The sequence below is a fragment of the Coccidioides immitis genome, assembly GCF_000149335.2.
Source record: "Coccidioides immitis RS genomic scaffold supercont3.2, whole genome shotgun sequence".
Classification (NCBI taxonomy): domain Eukaryota; kingdom Fungi; phylum Ascomycota; class Eurotiomycetes; order Onygenales; family Onygenaceae; genus Coccidioides; species Coccidioides immitis.
In genome coordinates this window covers 3,550,820-3,567,171 of record NW_004504309.1, presented here as the reverse complement: position 1 = coordinate 3,567,171, position 16,352 = coordinate 3,550,820, and the positions used below count along the sequence as shown (strand labels likewise).

The following is a 16,352-nucleotide window of genomic DNA, read 5'->3' as shown; positions in this document are numbered from 1 at the left end:
CCGCCTCCATTAAAATGTTCCCAACCAGCGAATGCTCGCCGGCGACGACAGTTATCAAGAATACTCGAATTCTCGACGAGTCTCCCTTCCGTTGAAATCACTGACTATGGTAGTAAGAATCCGTCTATCCCGTTTTGGGAATCGACATCAACCCTTTTTCAACATCGTCGTGTGTCAAGCCCGGTAGGTCATGGTCCCCCGGTTACCGAATGTCCTTCACGACGCTCCAGAATACAACCTTGTTCTCGAAGCGTTCCAATTGGGATCATAGCTAACGTGTACATATTGCGCAGAACCGCTCGCGACTCAAAGCCCATCGAAGTTATCGGAACATACAACCCTATTCCCAAAAGGCCCGTCGGCTTGTCGGAAGAAGAGGCCAAGCTTGCCCGGCCATACAAAGATATTGCTCTCGATCAATCGCGGGCGAAGTACTGGCTCGGTGTGGGTGCGCAGCCGAGCGAACCTGTGTGGCGATTATTAAGTTTGGTGCGTCTATTGTCTGCTCGTTTCTTTCGACATTGTTATACAGGCTACAGCCTATTCGAGCCAGAGGAAGTCGACGGGCGGATACGTTTGCTAACAAGTGCTTTTGTCCTGGCTAAATAGGCTGGCTTGGTTGAATCCAAACTGGGACGGAAACGAGCTGAACCGCCGGCGGCTGCAACGAATACCTCATGATATAGGAGCAGAATCGATCGGGAAAGATCCCGTGGATTTACGGAGGGACAAAGGTTGTCGAACGAGACATAGAGGCCCAAGTGTGTCCAAAAACATCCCTTGGACGTCGAATAATTGTCGAGAGATGTAGGATTTGCGAGGATATTCGGGCCCTTACGGTTGCCCACTGCACGCGAGGTTCGCGGTGATGGACTCTATGATTTGGCTTTCTCGTCCAGGATAGATTTTTTTTCCCCTTTATGTCAAGGGCAAAAACTAAGTTGTTTGTAAAGGTGCAGGACTGCCTGTACTTCGGGTTTTAGGCATTAAGAGCAGGCGTTTGTGGGAAAATTTAATATTCCCAAGACGATATGTATATTAGATTTAACTGTATCAAAATTTTGATGAACTTTGTTAAAACACATATGCTATATAATATACTCCATATGGATGTCTTATTAAGTGCATCGCATGCGACCTTATCTGACATTCTACCGAGATCGCACCATTATTCACGTCAATATATCTTTAAAAAAATTATCTTAGCAGATGTCTGCATCAAAAGATTGAGGGACCCGAGTTATGAACCAAAAAAATATGATATCAACAAAGAGAAAAGATAAGTGAAAAAAAATTTAAAAGGGGTATATAGTGGAAGAAAATATAGACAAAAAAAATGAGACAGTCACACTGTATGGAATTTATGAATGAGGAAGAAGGATGGATGCTAAGGTCAACCAATCGGAAAATTTATGAACTAGAGTCCAAATGTTTAACTCTGTGGCTGGTGCTGAGCAGCTGGAGATAAGCCTTCTTTGTTGTGTAGCAACGGAGATTCCAAGTTAGTTCTTGAACCGTTCGAATAATGCGCCGTGGTGTTGTCCAAGGGATGGGGAACAGGGCTTGCCATAGAGGCCATCTTCGATCCGATAGCCGCATTCCATGCTTTGGTGGGGGCTTGCCGATCCGCAACGCCTGGATACATGAAAGACCCGAGAATGCGGCCTGCGCCGGTGTGGTACAAGTGCCTTTTTACAGCCGATGGTCTCGCACGGCCAAAGACACAAAGTACGCATGACGAAGCGGCGATTGCAGAGGCCAGAGCGAGCGCAATAAAGGCCGGAACACCATACGCAATATGATATCTCACTCTATGGTGATAAATATCCACTGGAACGTTAACGGTATCTCCTTCTTGGGGAGGTTGGTCTGTAGAGCGTTTTTGTACGTTGCGGTCGTTCTCTGCTCGAACCCAACTTCTTGTTCCAACGACAGCGTTGGCAGCGATGTCAGTCCATATCTGATTGATAATCGTCGATGAAGATTTGGCATCTTTGGATAGTTCTTGCCACCTTGCATACAAGGCAAGATTCGATCTTCCTGAATAGTCGGCGAGTAAGCTGTTTGACGGGCGGTCTTGCATTGTGTATATCGACGCAAATGCATCCATATGGAAACTGACACCAGGTAAATTCATGTAATCAGTAGAGGGCATTCTCTTGCTGCCAACAAATCCAGGAAGCCAAAGGTTTTCGCTCTGGATTACGGAAACGTCGTCACGGCCTTTGTAACGATCTGACACCAATCCCCACATAGCAGCAGCCTCCCCGAGCTTAAGTTGCAAACGCTCAACACCCCACAGAGGTTTGTCACTCTCTTGGTTATAAATCTTGTCTCGGATATCCAGAACGGAGAGACTGTTCAATCCATCTGTTCCGTTGTATCGAAAGTTGACAGTTTTCACGACGGCTCTTGTGGACGAAGCGCAGCTATAGAGTGGAGTGGTCCACTCTGTTCTCGGCTCGGTCACAAGGGACGAGCCTCCGTCAACGCGCCGCGCAGCACCAACGAATAGTCCACACGCGACTCCGATATTGGTAATGTTAGCGATATCCCCGTTGCCGGCTCCCTGGCATATAGTTCCTAGATAGGTAAAATGTTAGCCATTACTGAAAGGTTGTGGGTGGGAAAAACCATACTGATTGACCTGAAGTCCTCTTGTGAAATGTTGTACGGATTCGGGTAGTCGATATCAGACAAGAAGGAAGAAGCATTTTCACCGGGACTGTATGGTACTCCGTCCCATAGGCGCCAATCTGAATAAGTCCCCAATTGGGTGGGCTGGACCTCGCCAGTCAAAACGTCAACTGGGAAGGTCTTTCCCTCAGTAGAATTCAAATAGGACCACGGTCGCATAGTAGGAGTTCTCGGGTTCGTCACGTTCAAAAGCAGCATGGTGTACGCATTATGAAGGTAGGCGGCCTTGTATGCCCTCCCATACAGGTCTGGATTTGCTTGGGGATCGCTTCGGTCGTATTGGGGATATGTCGTGTTAAGTTTCTCAAAACCACCCCGGTCCGTTATCTTCACGTTTTGCATGGTTAAGTTGACGTTAGAATCCGGAATGACGAAGTCGACGGTGATATTAGTATCAACACATTGTGTAAATGGCTCGATAAAAAGCAAGTCTTCAGACCATGTACCACCGTACTTCAGTGGTGAAGGGGTGGTATGATTCCGGAAGCCAATGCCTCCGTTTTTATTGTCGACAATTAGCCCTTCCACAACTATGTAGCCGTCCTTAAGGACCAAGGTATCCATCTGTTTATACGACCCTCCCAAGAAAGCGGATCCATTGTTCTTGGTGTCATCGATGGTGACAGAGTACGATCTCCATTGAATGTCAAACATGCTCGAGACGGTTGGTTTCATACGTTCGAGACCACTTTGGAACATCTCGGTCAAGTTAGCGGGGATGTCAATATCATATAAGTCCCACTCAAATGTAGCTCTGGTTGCATTTCTGGTGGTCTTGATGATGGTTTTTGAGCCTGGGCACGCGCGAGGCTCAAAGGCACCGCAAATTCGATTAAACCCCAACTTTGAGCGAGGGGGTGTTCCGCTGCCAAACGGCGAAGTGTCGGGTTGATACTGAAATGGCTGTGGTACCATCTTTGTTCCAGGAACGACTGCGTCGTATAAACCGAGAGGCGTGACAACGGCAGCAATACCGACAATAAGTAGGATCAAGGGGCGCAAGATCCCTTCTAGCCTTACCGCTCGGCTAACTTCGCGAGCCGTGGCGGTGTCTGCTCGGAGGAGGAGTGGCCAATGTGACGCATGTAATGATCTTCCAATCTGAGTCCTAAGTCAAGTCAGCAGGTCGGCTCTTAACCCAGGTGGAGAAAAATGTATTCACCATGTTGCTAATGAGTTTTTATCGGTTACAAGTCCCGCTAGGATAAGTGTGGTGGCAGTCGGTATCAGGAATTGGACTATAGATTAATTAGTATGCCATATCCGGCCCAACGCAGAATGGGTAGAAGGCTGTTGTTACTCACGCACGAAGACCCCAGCGGCAATGATACCGGAGACATGACCAACGGTGAGGTCAACCATCTTGAACGCTGAAGCGCGGCCTAATCGTCTGGGAAATAACAGTGCCCGACGTGGCCTATGCCGCAAGTTGATGCGATTCGCCTCGGCTGGACCGCAAAATGTGCGAACAAACCCTTTTGGATTTGAAAGTGGAAGGGAACACTTGCTTTTATGAATGTTCCTTCGCCATTTATCTTAACCCGAAGGTTGACGTCGTCTCTATCAGAAAATCGGCTCATGATCCTGTGGAGCACCAAATAAGGGGCGCCCAGATCTCGTATTCTGAGGTCTCTCGACGGAAAAAAAAAAAAAAAAAAAAAAGGCGGAATCTCACTGTGGAGCTCGTATTAGGCAAAGATCGACAAATCAATTTGAAATGCGACAAAACAGGCATCGAACGAAGGGCCTGTTTCCGAGCCTCATCAACGCTTTGGGGCCTGAAGTATGCCGATCTTGTGAGGATCCTTGTCAATGAGCATTTGCAGAAATATTGATTTGTGAACAGTGGTGGAATATATTCTTGACGCAACGGCCACACTGCAGTGTCTCCACTGCAAAAGCGGCATTTCTCCTCATGTTCGAATGATGGAGAAGTTCTTCTCCTCATTTCTGCTGTTGGCGATTTTGTTCTGTACATGAGCAGGCCTCTGCTCCTACCCGACTCTCCCCACACTGAATTCCATTCCTGTGCTATTTTCAGCACCCAAAAGGGTGGTCTGTGTCTCCGAATCCCTGCAACCACAGGGAAGAGAGCATGAAGCTCACCCTGGCCCAGCTGAGACTCAAGAAACTGTCGCTCTGTTTTGCGCCTCAAAAGTGGTCCAATCAAGCCACAAACTCAATCCGGGCATTGTCCGTTCGTTTTGAGCGGAGATAAAAGCGAATGATATGCATGAAAAAAAGGGGTTAAGGCGATGTGCTGACCACGGCGTCCCGCTGCGGCTCAACACAACGGTGATTTGATGACAATTCCAAATTCCCCCCTGTCGGTCCCAGTAGAGCGTCAGCACTAGATGCTTGGCGCACCTTAATTCAACGCGCTCCAGGCCAATAGGCGGGCCCTCTGACTCGAAGAACGTGGGGGAGTGTGATATCAAACGCTGCTCTTTTCCACGATGCCAGCTGGTTCTGGCTTTGATGGGACGCCTAGGAGTTTTTTTTCGGTCGGCACGACGAAGCCTCGATACGTGTTGTCTCTCTGGTTTTCGTTCTTCCGACCATGGAACCACCTCGCCCAGCCCTCCCTCCAGGCTACCACCTCGTCGAGGGCACGCCGGATGCAGCCGCCTATTGCCATCTTCGAGCAACCAGCGGCCTTTCTCCCAAAACTGAAGAGCAAGCGCGCATCGCGCTAGCGGGTACTTGGTACATGTGCTACGTGACATACACCAAACCGCAGAGCCATGAAAGTGCCGATAACTTCACTGACGTCGGCGCTGGCGATCATCTCGAGCAGATCGCTGAAGTGGTGGGAATGGGCCGGATTATCGGTGATGGAGGGTGGTATTTTCTCATTGCAGACATTGCAACTCTCCCAGAACATCAACGGCGAGGAGTGGGCGATGCCATCATGACGAGACTTGTGCACTGTGTCCGATCACGCGCTCCCCCGGGGGCCTTGGTCGCTCTGTTTGCTGACCCGCCTGGAAGACGCCTTTACAAACGGCATGGATTCGAGGAGACAGCTCCAGGTTCTCTGGGGATGACAATTGAACTGTGATTGGGCTCGGCCAGCTTTGTCACGAATCCAGTCATGGTCCGATGAAGTTGTTTTCCCGGAGCTCGTTTCTGTCAACGGAAACAAATGCTGTGGTGGATTAATCGCATGTTCCAAACCACCCCGAGTACTCAGCAACCCTCAATTCGTAACTGGGACTAACGTTGGGAATGTGATCACGTGTGGCAGGGAGACTCTCGGATACTATAAATCATGAAGCAGTTCTCTTTTCACCCAGACCGTCCTCCCAAAAAAGATTTTTTTTTTTCTTCTTTTTTCTTCCGCCCCCGGTTCTCATTGAACATAAGGACCGACTACGACGACTCCTGATCCGCCGTTATCGAAGATCGCTGACGAGTCTATGACTTGATTCGAGTTACTGATGGAGTGAGCGCTTGGGTACCCTTCGAGACATAGATATATATATACATATAGATCTAAACAGCACGGAGTTAGGAGACTTGATTTAAATCTGGTGAATGTACAGCGTATGTACGTCAACAAACCTTCAATACAGAACGGTACTCTGCATGCAAAGTGGAAATGAGCACGGAAACAATCATACATACTTCCATCATGTTCATCGGCATGTCCCTCACTAACGAGATTCCGGACGTAGGCGTATCGCAACTCGGCCTCCGCATCTTCATTCTAACCTCGGTGGATACGGAGAAATGTGCGAACAAAACGCACTTCTGGTTTTGATGCTGATGCTGCATCGTAGGCCCGATGGAAGCTGTGCTTGTGAATCCTAGCTTCCATGAGGAGATTTGGCGCGCACTGTTGGACCCATGCTGCAAATCGAGATTTGCGCTCCTATGGTGTCGATGTCCCCTTAGAAAGGGCCGCCTTCATTTCATCCGTACGATAACACGAACACGCTATAAAAGTACCCAGGTCCCCCTTCGCCAAAGAGGGATGAATTTCTCGAGCATTTTACTGCTCTTCTCTAGGCCCCATCAGGCATTCCACGAGGATCCTGAACCCCAAGGACGGCAGCAAATACAAAATGAAAGGATGTGTACCAAGAAAGGTGCAAATCAACCCAAACTTTTACCTGTGCGAGCTAACCTGTCTCTTGAACATTGCCAAAAGCAGCGCACTTTAAAAGTCAAGCAGTCAGGAGATATCCTGCTGGATATGAATGATAAGATGACCGGGTCGAATCCCTGTGTATTCCTGCACCGCCTCAAATCTGTTGCATTGCGTCCTCCAACCAATTTTTGACAGCTGCTACTCCGTACAGAGTGCGTGTCTTAACTATAAATACAAAGCGCCTCTGCCCTGTTCTGGGCAAGCCACTGACTCCAACATATTTCCGGATAGCCCGGGCGTGCAAGTCCTCTGCCACATCACACCTGTGCCAAGTGGCTTTGTCACCATCTGGAATGCTCTCAAGAGCAATTGACCGCCTTGGGGAATTGTGTGTGTAGAGCATCATTTGAACGCTTTGTGAAAATCTGGAGAAGCGGAGTACAAAAATATCCTTTGGCTTTCCGAGCTGCTTGCGCGCGATTTTGGACTGCGCCAATGCAAGCTTTCTGGATCAACCAGTCGCCTTCCCCTTCCCACGCAGAGCCTCATTCGGCTGCACACCGCACGGGCTGTCAAGAGAGAGCATGATCAGGGTTCTTGTTGGACAACAAAGTATTGTTAAGCCCGAGCAAAACTCGAGCTTCGAAAGAGGTGAGGCCAGCAACAAGACCATCTCCCCCCGCGCTCAAGGCCTCTGCCCAAGCTAATGAAACTAGCAGGTATGAACTCTGTTAGGCAACCAGTGATTCCTTCGGCGCCATGCGAGGTGAAAAGCTCGCTTGGCCAACAACGCGTGACGATGTGATCCCTGCATACCAGCATAGACAGGCAGTTCATGGTCTCCTTTCAAGCCTTCGACAAATCTGGACTTCAACCGAGAAATAGGCTGGCCCATATTGAAAGATCTACTCTGCTATCGTTGCATGGAAGGGAGATCAACGACCGGCGTCCCTTGGAGTCACCGTTGCCGTGACGGTGTGAATCTTGCTCTGGTGACCTTTGTTGGCGTCAGCGGGGGGAGAGAAGGAGGGACGAAGTCATTCTATTATTCCTGGCACGATTTGGGGAGGTCTATGTAAACCCCTTGAAACCCCTTCCATTCTGTGGATGCGATTTTCAATCATTCCCATCGTTGTCTCAATAAAGCTATCTAACGATTTTACTCGCCATTTTGTATTCCACTTAAGTTACGGAGTGTCTACACCATGAAATCCTTCACTGTGTTGGCTTCTGCTGTACTCCTTGCCCTCTCGCTTCCTACTACATATGCCTCGCCAGCCGAAATTCGTTCCAGCTCGGGCCACCAGTGTACAACGTACAGCAGACTACTCAGAGAATAAAACTGTGCTGCCGTTCTAAGAAATGGAGGTGGTGAAAGGAAGCAGAGATGCCTTAACATTAAGGATAAGAGGGTGAGACAGACCCTTTTTACCATCTCAATCAAGAAAGGCCAGTCTGCTAACCTGCTGCATAGGACTTCGGTTGCAAAAACTGCGAAGAGAGTCGGTTTAGATATCAAGAAGCAAGCTGTGATCAGTGTATAAAGGGGCCATGCGAATCTACCTGCAACGAATTTAGGAACCGGATAGTAAGGCAGATCCACTTATAGAGACTTGTTTGAGAACACATCCGCTAACAGGCTGCATAGGAGATATATTGCTAAGTGACGGTGGCTAGAAAATTCCGGGCATATAAACGCTAATCCTGCCTTCAACAATGGAGCCAACATTGGATTGGGAGGTGGTTTTGTCAGAAAAATGGGACCGAATGAACGGTATCGATGTCGAAAGCGTAACCTTATTGATGGGATACCAAAAAAGATTGGTGTGCTCTTTCTTTCACTGTTCCATCTTCTTGTATCGCTCGGATAAGCAAATACGGACATTAGAGGATAGGCATAAGCGGCTTTCAACTATTGCCCTGTATTATTCAAGTCACTCTAGTCTTATACCATCCAAACAGCATCTCTTCTAGTGTCGAACCTGAGTTTGGCTACTTTACGAATTTAAGAGTCGCCGCGAGGGTGACGACGGTGCCAACCCTCTCTTCCAAGATCAGGGTGAGGTGGTCGATTTGCAACCTACGTCCAACTATTCTCGTTGGAATCTATAATCTGGCCAGGCGGGGAGTTGCTGGCCGAGATTTGGCATGTCCGCACCGAACAGAATGAGTAACCTTGCCGTGAGTAGTAGTATCTTCGTTTCACAAACCAGGGTAAATTTCGCAGAGTCTAGAAAGCACTTCAGTACCGTATCGAGCTTTTCCGTCTTGCACATCCAGTGTCCTTGCGGATATTGATGAAGGCGCATATCCTGCGCAACACCAAATACAGCGAACCCCCAAGCCATAGCTACCCCAAAAAGACCAAAATCCCGGATTGTTTGCACCAAATACTCTGTTACCGAAAGGCATAAGCTACCTTCTACGGGTAGGTGAATGCCGATGTTTTGGTTGGAATGCGGCTCGCGGAAACGGGAACACTCAAGAGCGATGCCGCTTCGCACCCAAGAAACAGGAAACCGGCCAAAAACATAACACGGCGAGTCTCATAGACCCAGCGGAGAAACAATACATTCAGACCTTACCCTAGATTTTCAAGTGAGGAGTTGCTCCGGAGGAAAGCAATGCGATAGGGGCGACAGCCACGGAATCGGAATATATAGATATGGTAATGTCCATCCGTCTGAACAAACGCCGGGGTATGTCAATATCGACTTCCATTCTCCGCCCAGTAATAATTATTAGTTTGTTAACTGAAAAGGACACATCTTCCGGGAGTACTCAGTATGCTGGGAAGCGTCTATCGAGGAATCGCCGTCATGGTAACCGCTGATTCGAGTCCGCGCGCGAAAAGCAGACGCAACAAGGAAATGGACTCATGCCACGAATTGCATTGCGTGGCGGCTAACTACTGATCCTCTAGAGAAAAGTAATACTGTCATACACAACAGAGTACGGAGGACACATAATATACACTCTTACATGGAGTCGAGCATAGCTTCTTTCTCGCCAAGAGGCAACTAACTAATGGCAGTGCTTCGTTCTCCTCAGATCTCCGCCCTGTGCTGCTGCTGTGCACCCTTCCCTACCCGAAGATGCAGCTGGACGAATCCACACGTGCGCGAGAGCATCCCATGCATGAGGGATTCAGCCACGGTCCCAAAGTGCGATGGGCGGGCGGATGTGGGAACTCGTCTTAATCGACACGGCGTAGACACCAAAACGACACCGCCCAACCAGAAACCCTCTTTCTCATGGAAACACCGCAACTTTCGCGCCCCAGCAGCAAATGAGACATGCTCACACCCCTCGAACGGCTGAAGCAAAGACCTGAGAACCGTCCGGCGATTGGTCGGAGCATAATCCGCGTTCCTTGTTCAGGTTTAGCAGTGGACCGGTCTGGTCCCAAACATCCCGGCCTCCAGAGGCGGCCCACGGTCAGATGTTGGGCCTGGGTGCAAGGCCTGCTTTTCACGGGGGGGGAAGCCAAGCCGATACTAAGTTTGACGAGGGAGGGGCTCGGGGTTTAGTGTCGGTGTGGTTAAGGGTCCGTCTAACGGTTCAGAATCACTTGTCGGTAAGAGTGGGCACGTTTGCTCGTTTTCTGGGGCAGCTGTGATCTCGTTGGATTATTGACGATATCTGAGCGTCCTGCCGGAGCATGGCCCATTGGGTTGATATCTAGGCTCCGTATGTAATTATATGTAGGTACTGTTTGCAGATGCGTACATACATGCTTTGAGTACGGAGTACATGAGGTGGTTTTGCAGAGAGAATTCCCACCCCGCTTTTGCCTTGTGGTTGCGACCCGGTCCGTAATGTGCTGCACCCTCAGCTCTCCTGAAAGGGAGAGTAGCCACATTTTTACAAAGGCGAGAAGAGAGCACCTAGTTGGTCCGGAGCCGCTTCGGCAAGAGCTTGCTTTCGCAATTGGCACAAACAAGGGTAGCTCGATGGTTGGCAGGTTTTTTTCCTTGTTCGCGATGCCATCATCTTCCTGCAGGTGAGAACATGGGTCGAGCTTCCCTGAAGACGATGCTGAAAACCAACTCTTCCTCGCCAGACGTCTTTATGAGTACGTTTATAATAAGAAATTGACGTCCATGCACTGGCCTTTGCGGTCTGGTCTTCACGCCTTGTGCCCAACGCTTCCCGACAGCTGTAAAGCCGGTACCACACCTGCGCAACATCCGGGAAGTCCATGGAGAATACTCGGACGGGCTTCTTCACTCACTTGCTGCTGACTTCTGCACTGGTATCCTGCTGGTAACTAGTCAATGCTGGTTACGCAGGAGATAGGACGGGAAGAACAGGTCTATCACGTCACAACTCTCAGCCGAAGGCGGAGTCCGTGAGCCACCGGCAAGCTCTCCTACCAGTCTGCCAATGGGTCAACGACACTGTGAAGAGGATGATATTAATAATGCAGCGGACGGCTGTGAAGGAGGTCTTTTAACGGCGAAAGCTGTCTCCTCTTGGTTTGGAAACGGGGGCTGGCCGAGACATATTCTGCCTCGACCCGCAAAAGCTAGAGATATATATAAACTTACACAGGCTGTGTCTAATTGGCAATCCAGCCTTCTTGTGATACTTTGGCAGAGTTCCTGTCAGTTTTATTTGTGGTTTCTTCCTGGGGCACGAAGCCCTAAATTGAGAGACTAAGTCCAGGGTTGATTTGTCGCTAGTCAACTTTGCCCAAGCATCGAATCACCGCATATTATCCACACACATCGTCGAAAGTTCCACGTCAGGGGTTTGCCTGGTCGCGGCTGGGTCGATGGCATGGCTGGTGCTGCTGCTGCTGCTCGTGGTGTCATATCCTCAGAAACTCCCCCAGCTCGCCCCTGCCCGCCGCCTTTCCGCTCGGATCGCTGCTCTCTTCCTGGAAACACACTGTTGAGCCACGCCTGGCGCCCTTATCTGCCACATTTTACAACTCAATTAAATCAAAAGGCTTGAGCATTGGCGTGACCCTCAGCCTAGCAATTCGTGCCCCAGACAGGCTTTTTCCCTGCCGTTTGGTTGATGGTAACTTTCAACCCAGAACAGGGTCTCGTCTGATTGAACCAAACAACCAGGACTCGCGTACGATCGAATCAAGGCAATTATCCGATCAACGGTACACTAAAAGCCTTCCTTCATGTATCAAGTGGCCTATGTAAGACTTCCAGGCCCCTGTTGAACTTTTTCCCTTCGAAACCTTGCGACTCTTTAACTTGAACCCCCCCGACTGCACGGCCCAGGAATCACCAACTCCCAGACACCAGGAAGTCTGCCGGCCCAAATTGCTCAATCAAATCCGTCAATCTTAACCTTGACCCTGACTACCACACATCATCCAACTCTTCCTGCGTGCCCGCTCCCTGCGTTCCTCTTCCCCTGCTCCGATTCTGCTCGACCTGTCCAATATTAATTCAGATAAAAAAAATAAATAAAGAGAAGTGAGAAAAATAAAAAGGAATAAAAGAAATAAAAAAGAAAGGGAACAAGAGCTGTGGTTACGGAAGAGTGGTAAGTTGAGACTCTTGCCCCCGACCTTTTGCTTCTCTTGCTTGTGAACACAGCCCATCTGCTCGCATTTCTGCCCCAGCGAAACCATGTTTTCCCTTCCTCCCGATACCTTAGCTCGCCCTCCTTGAGTCTTTTGATTATCCGGCCCTTTCATTTGCCTTTTTTTTTTTTTTTTTTTTTTTTTTTTTTGCCCTTCCTCTAAGGCGCCTCTTCCTCCTCCCATCATCTTCCCGCCCATGTCGCGAGAGATCCCACATTCATCGACATTTTTCAAAGCACTCCACTAAACACACTTCGTTGATCGCTTTGTTTCGAGTCGCCTCCGCCTCCACTCCCATTATTGGAGTTAACTACTCTCCGTACTTCCCTGGTCGAGACTCGCTGCCCTGATCATACCTCTTATAACCACACCCAGATTTTGCCCATATCAACACCGCAGGGCCACAACCTGACCCCATCCTCTCTGTTTTCAGACACCCGGCCCACCTTGAGCTGCAGTTTGCCACTTTTGTTCCATTTTATCGTCCTTTTGATTCCATCGGCCTTGCCAAGGGACAATATTCATCGTCTCTTTAAGTCCAGGCGCGCGTTTTGACCTCAGATCCTCCAACCCCCTCGAACCATCGAACCACATCCGTCTCCCTTCGTCCTCTCCTTCCTCGACGTCGATCGTGCCGCTGCAGCGGAGTCCTCTGGTTTCGTTCTTAACCTCTCAAGACTCCAAACGACCTACATTGCGTGTTGCGCGAGATTGTCGGATATCTGCAGTTCGCGGCCTCCTTGCGAGGATCGCGCTCACCCTGCGAAGCCTTTTCTATTGGACGCGAGGACTCGGCAATTCAACCTTTGATTTGTTGTCAACCGGACTGCGGGAGAAATGAGTAACAGCACGGGCCAGTCGAGGCAAACCGCGCCGCTGTATGAGAACGGACTCCAGCGCAACTCTTCCAACGTTTCCACACCGGCGGCGCCTCACCTCTCTATCTCCACTTCCAATCCTCTCCCATCTGCCATGAACAGAATGCCCTCCGATGTCTTTTCTCCCGTCGCGTCACAGCCCTCCGCGCTACCTTCTACCTTTTCTTACGCTCTCACTCCCATCGGAAAAACGCCTGCCTTTGAGCCACAAAACCCGGGCCTCAGTCTCGCTGCTGATTCCGAAAGGCCACTGTCGGGTATGAATAACGAAAACGTTGCTCCCGGCAGCATCAACTTGCCTGCCGGCCATGCTGCCATGCTAATACGACGACTTCCGAGGAATACCAGTCATGAAGCACTCCGAACCATGCTATTGTTCACGAAAAATTTCATTAATACGACTTTTGTTCCCAACACATACCCTGATGATGGGGATCTCCTGACTGCCGTGGCCTTCTTTGAAACACGATCAGCTGCTGAGGAAGCGCGGGAGATGCTGAATGGGAAACGAAACTCTACGAATGAAGCCAATATGATCGTCGAAGTCATTTTAGACGCTCCATCCGCTACAGCTATGCTGCAAAGACGCAATACCATCGACCAAGTTCCACGTTCAAGCGTTATAAATTCTCTATCGCAGGTTACTCCGCCAGGGTTGGCGTCGCAGCCCAATCTTCTATCGAGATTTGACCAAGGTGTAGCGTCAAACGGAACCGTCGGCCATAACGATTTTCAGTCTCCTGATCAAGCCTCCCGGCTTCAGTCGCTTTTCTCCTCGCAGTCGCCTCTCGGGGATGGCTTGAACGGGCGACCCCGCATCACTGGAAAATCCGTCATTGATCAAGAAGTCGACGAGGATACAGGAGAGCTTTTGAAGGACCCGATTGCATACGCACGAAATGGCCATTCCGGCTCCATGGCTATGCCGCGTCGTTCAACCAACCCTCCTATGCCTCTCAGCAATTTTGGCAACCTAAGTTTATCAACCAATTTGACATCCCCATCCTTACAGTCTTTCGGGAGTGGAACCTCTACGCGTCCTACGCCTTCTAGCGCAATGTCACCCAATTTCCCCAATATCGGACCGAATAATGGATACCATCAGACAACATATCATCGCCTTAACTATCCTCCGGTCAATCCAGCCGATCAAAACCCGCCGTGCAATACGTTGTACGTCGGAAATCTACCGCCCGATACTTCTGAAGACGAACTCAAAGCTTTGTTTTCCAGACAACGGGGATATAAGCGTATGATCTTCCGTCAAAAACCCAATGGACCGATATGCTTTGTTGAATTTGATGATATATCCTGGGCGACGAAGAGCCTGAAAGAGCTCTATGGATATGAGTTATCGAACAGTATCAAGGGCGGTATCCGTTTGAGCTTCTCCAAAAATCCGCTTGGGGTTCGGAACAGCCAAGCTGGAAATATGCATTCCACAAACCCAATGACTTCGCACGCGTCGATCAATGCAATCAATGGGCCGGGATTAATCGGCACTCCTCGATTCTCCACTGCCAGCGGGCCACCTCCAGGTCTGAGTGCACCGCCGGGATTACCCATACCCATGGGAATGGCGACGAATGGACTTCCATCTCCCCACCCCGGCCTCAACAACGGAACTTCAAGCAACACCTTTGTACCAAATCCTGGTCTTGGGATCGGGATTAACCCCATCGGAAATGGCATGGGTCGACTCAGACAGGCTTCTCTGAACGATACGATCATTGGAAATCCAACAGCAGGACCTGCTCTCAGCGCCATGAATGGTGCGGGATATCCTGATTATATGATGGGTCGTTAGCCCCCACCATATGTCCACTCATGTTTTATCATGATTTGCATGTATAGCGATACTGAAGCGTCATGGCGTAAGGGAACTCTGGACTCTGCACGTTAACTAGATCATGCGAGGCTCACGGCTGCGGTGCTTCGACTTGTTCAATTTTTTTTTTTTTTTTTTCCATTATACTTTGCTTTCCTTTTTTTTTTTTTCTCTCCCTCTTCACGGACATTTGCAGATCAGGGAAATTTCCTCCGAATTGTTTGGGTGCAACTAAGCATGGGATTTCAGGCGGATCGATTCTCGTTACAGATTTAGCAAGAACGTCCATGCATATTCATCGAGCGCGTGTCTTGTTGGTCTTTCAAGAGGCGGCCCCGGGGATGCGATATCTCGGTTCTGGAGAATGGAGCGTCTTCCTTGTCTGCTCTTCTCAAATGTCTCAGTCTATGTCGCATTTTATTTTATTTGTTTATTTTTTTATTTTTCATTAACCCTCTGTCATTATCAGGTTTGCTTGTCCCCAGCTTTGCACATTTTGGTTTCATTTAGCATCCACAGCCTTTGAACATATCCCCTGCTACTCTCTCCCACCTTGGCCCCTGGGTACGGCCAGTCATCTATGGCGTTGCAGCTTAAGGGTGGTTTACGGGATTTCTATTTTAATTTTGTGTCCTTTTTATTTATTTATTTTCTTTTTCTTTTTGCTGCATACATATATACCTCCTGTCCCCCTCCCTTGAACAAAAAGAGCTTGTGATTCCCCATTTGCAAGAACACCCACCACGATACTGCACATTGGATCATTCTGATTCTAGCATTTTGACTCTCGGACAACGGAAAAAGGCGTGTGGAATACTCGGAAGGAAAGCAAGGATCGTCTGTGGCGGTTATTATTCTATTTCACATCTGAGAGGATGCCATGTATACCCATTTATATGTCGCTGCTGTCGTTACCGTTTATTTGGATTTTACGCTGCCCCTATGCACTAGGAGGAATACCTCCAATTGATGATGTGGTTCTGTCTTTGGCCTTTTTACTGCATAATGACTTCCCATTTGGGAGGCCTACAAGTGCTGCTTGTAGGCGCCGGTAACCCCTTTACCCTTTACTTCTTCGATTTGCTCTTAGTTAACCTGTCTGCTTTGTGCCCTGACGACGTCAAGAATTTACCTCCCCTCTGCGTTTTAGCTCTTTACCAAGCTTCGATAGCCTCCTTTGATCTCAATGTTCTCTCGCTTAAAGGTGGATATCATTGAACCATTCGCATCAGAAGCTCTTCAACGCAAAAACAGAAGACTCAATTTTTTCTGCATCGGACTGCATTTTCTGGGGGAAAAAAGGAA

At 49.1% G+C, this 16,352-nt stretch overlaps 7 protein-coding genes across 7 annotated transcripts; 5 read left to right on the top strand and 2 right to left on the bottom strand.

The window, feature by feature from the left end:
• The first annotated feature begins 71 nt into the window (after positions 1-71).
• On the top strand, positions 72-1,104 carry CIMG_06811 (mitochondrial 37S ribosomal protein MRPS16). Its single transcript, XM_001242914.2, has 3 exons — positions 72-183; positions 294-489; positions 610-1,104. Exons 1-3 carry the CDS (start codon positions 107-109, stop codon positions 679-681), a joined length of 345 nt encoding a protein of 114 aa, XP_001242915.1. The 5' UTR covers positions 72-106; the 3' UTR covers positions 682-1,104.
• Positions 1,012-4,647, bottom strand: CIMG_06810 (uncharacterized protein; the record flags this gene model as incomplete). The annotated part of the gene is made up of 5 exons (XM_001242913.2): positions 1,012-2,583; positions 2,640-3,805; positions 3,860-3,935; positions 4,002-4,200; positions 4,373-4,647. Coding segments are annotated over 5 exons (2,867 nt in total), but the record flags the coding sequence as incomplete, so codon positions are not given.
• CIMG_13085 (uncharacterized protein) lies at positions 4,529-6,937 on the bottom strand. The gene is made up of 2 exons (XM_004445356.1): positions 6,325-6,937; positions 4,529-6,192 (listed from the first exon to the last, which is right to left on the bottom strand). Exon 2 carries the CDS (start codon positions 5,421-5,423, stop codon positions 4,821-4,823), a length of 603 nt encoding a protein of 200 aa, XP_004445413.1. The 5' UTR covers positions 5,424-6,192; positions 6,325-6,937; the 3' UTR covers positions 4,529-4,820.
• Positions 6,332-6,982, top strand: CIMG_13084 (uncharacterized protein; the record flags this gene model as incomplete). The annotated part of the gene is made up of 2 exons (XM_001242911.2): positions 6,332-6,431; positions 6,480-6,982. 2 exons carry the CDS (start codon positions 6,332-6,334, stop codon positions 6,980-6,982), a joined length of 603 nt encoding a protein of 200 aa, XP_001242912.2.
• Positions 6,983-7,122: 140 nt separating this feature from the next.
• On the top strand, positions 7,123-8,769 carry CIMG_06807 (uncharacterized protein). The gene is made up of 4 exons (XM_001242910.2): positions 7,123-7,441; positions 7,510-8,202; positions 8,265-8,378; positions 8,439-8,769. Exon 4 carries the CDS (start codon positions 8,507-8,509, stop codon positions 8,762-8,764), a length of 258 nt encoding a protein of 85 aa, XP_001242911.2. The 5' UTR covers positions 7,123-7,441; positions 7,510-8,202; positions 8,265-8,378; positions 8,439-8,506; the 3' UTR covers positions 8,765-8,769.
• A 1,839-nt stretch (positions 8,770-10,608) lies between these two features.
• On the top strand, positions 10,609-13,246 carry CIMG_06806 (uncharacterized protein; the record flags this gene model as incomplete). The annotated part of the gene is made up of 7 exons (XM_001242909.2): positions 10,609-10,735; positions 10,794-10,865; positions 10,950-11,045; positions 11,127-11,374; positions 11,476-11,948; positions 12,034-12,301; positions 12,884-13,246. 6 exons carry the CDS (start codon positions 10,609-10,611, stop codon positions 12,233-12,235), a joined length of 1,218 nt encoding a protein of 405 aa, XP_001242910.2. The 3' UTR covers positions 12,236-12,301; positions 12,884-13,246.
• CIMG_06805 (RNA binding protein) lies at positions 12,523-16,228 on the top strand. Its single transcript, XM_001242908.2, has one exon. It carries the CDS (start codon positions 13,179-13,181, stop codon positions 15,024-15,026), a length of 1,848 nt encoding a protein of 615 aa, XP_001242909.1. The 5' UTR covers positions 12,523-13,178; the 3' UTR covers positions 15,027-16,228.
• The last annotated feature ends 124 nt before the right edge of the window (positions 16,229-16,352 follow it).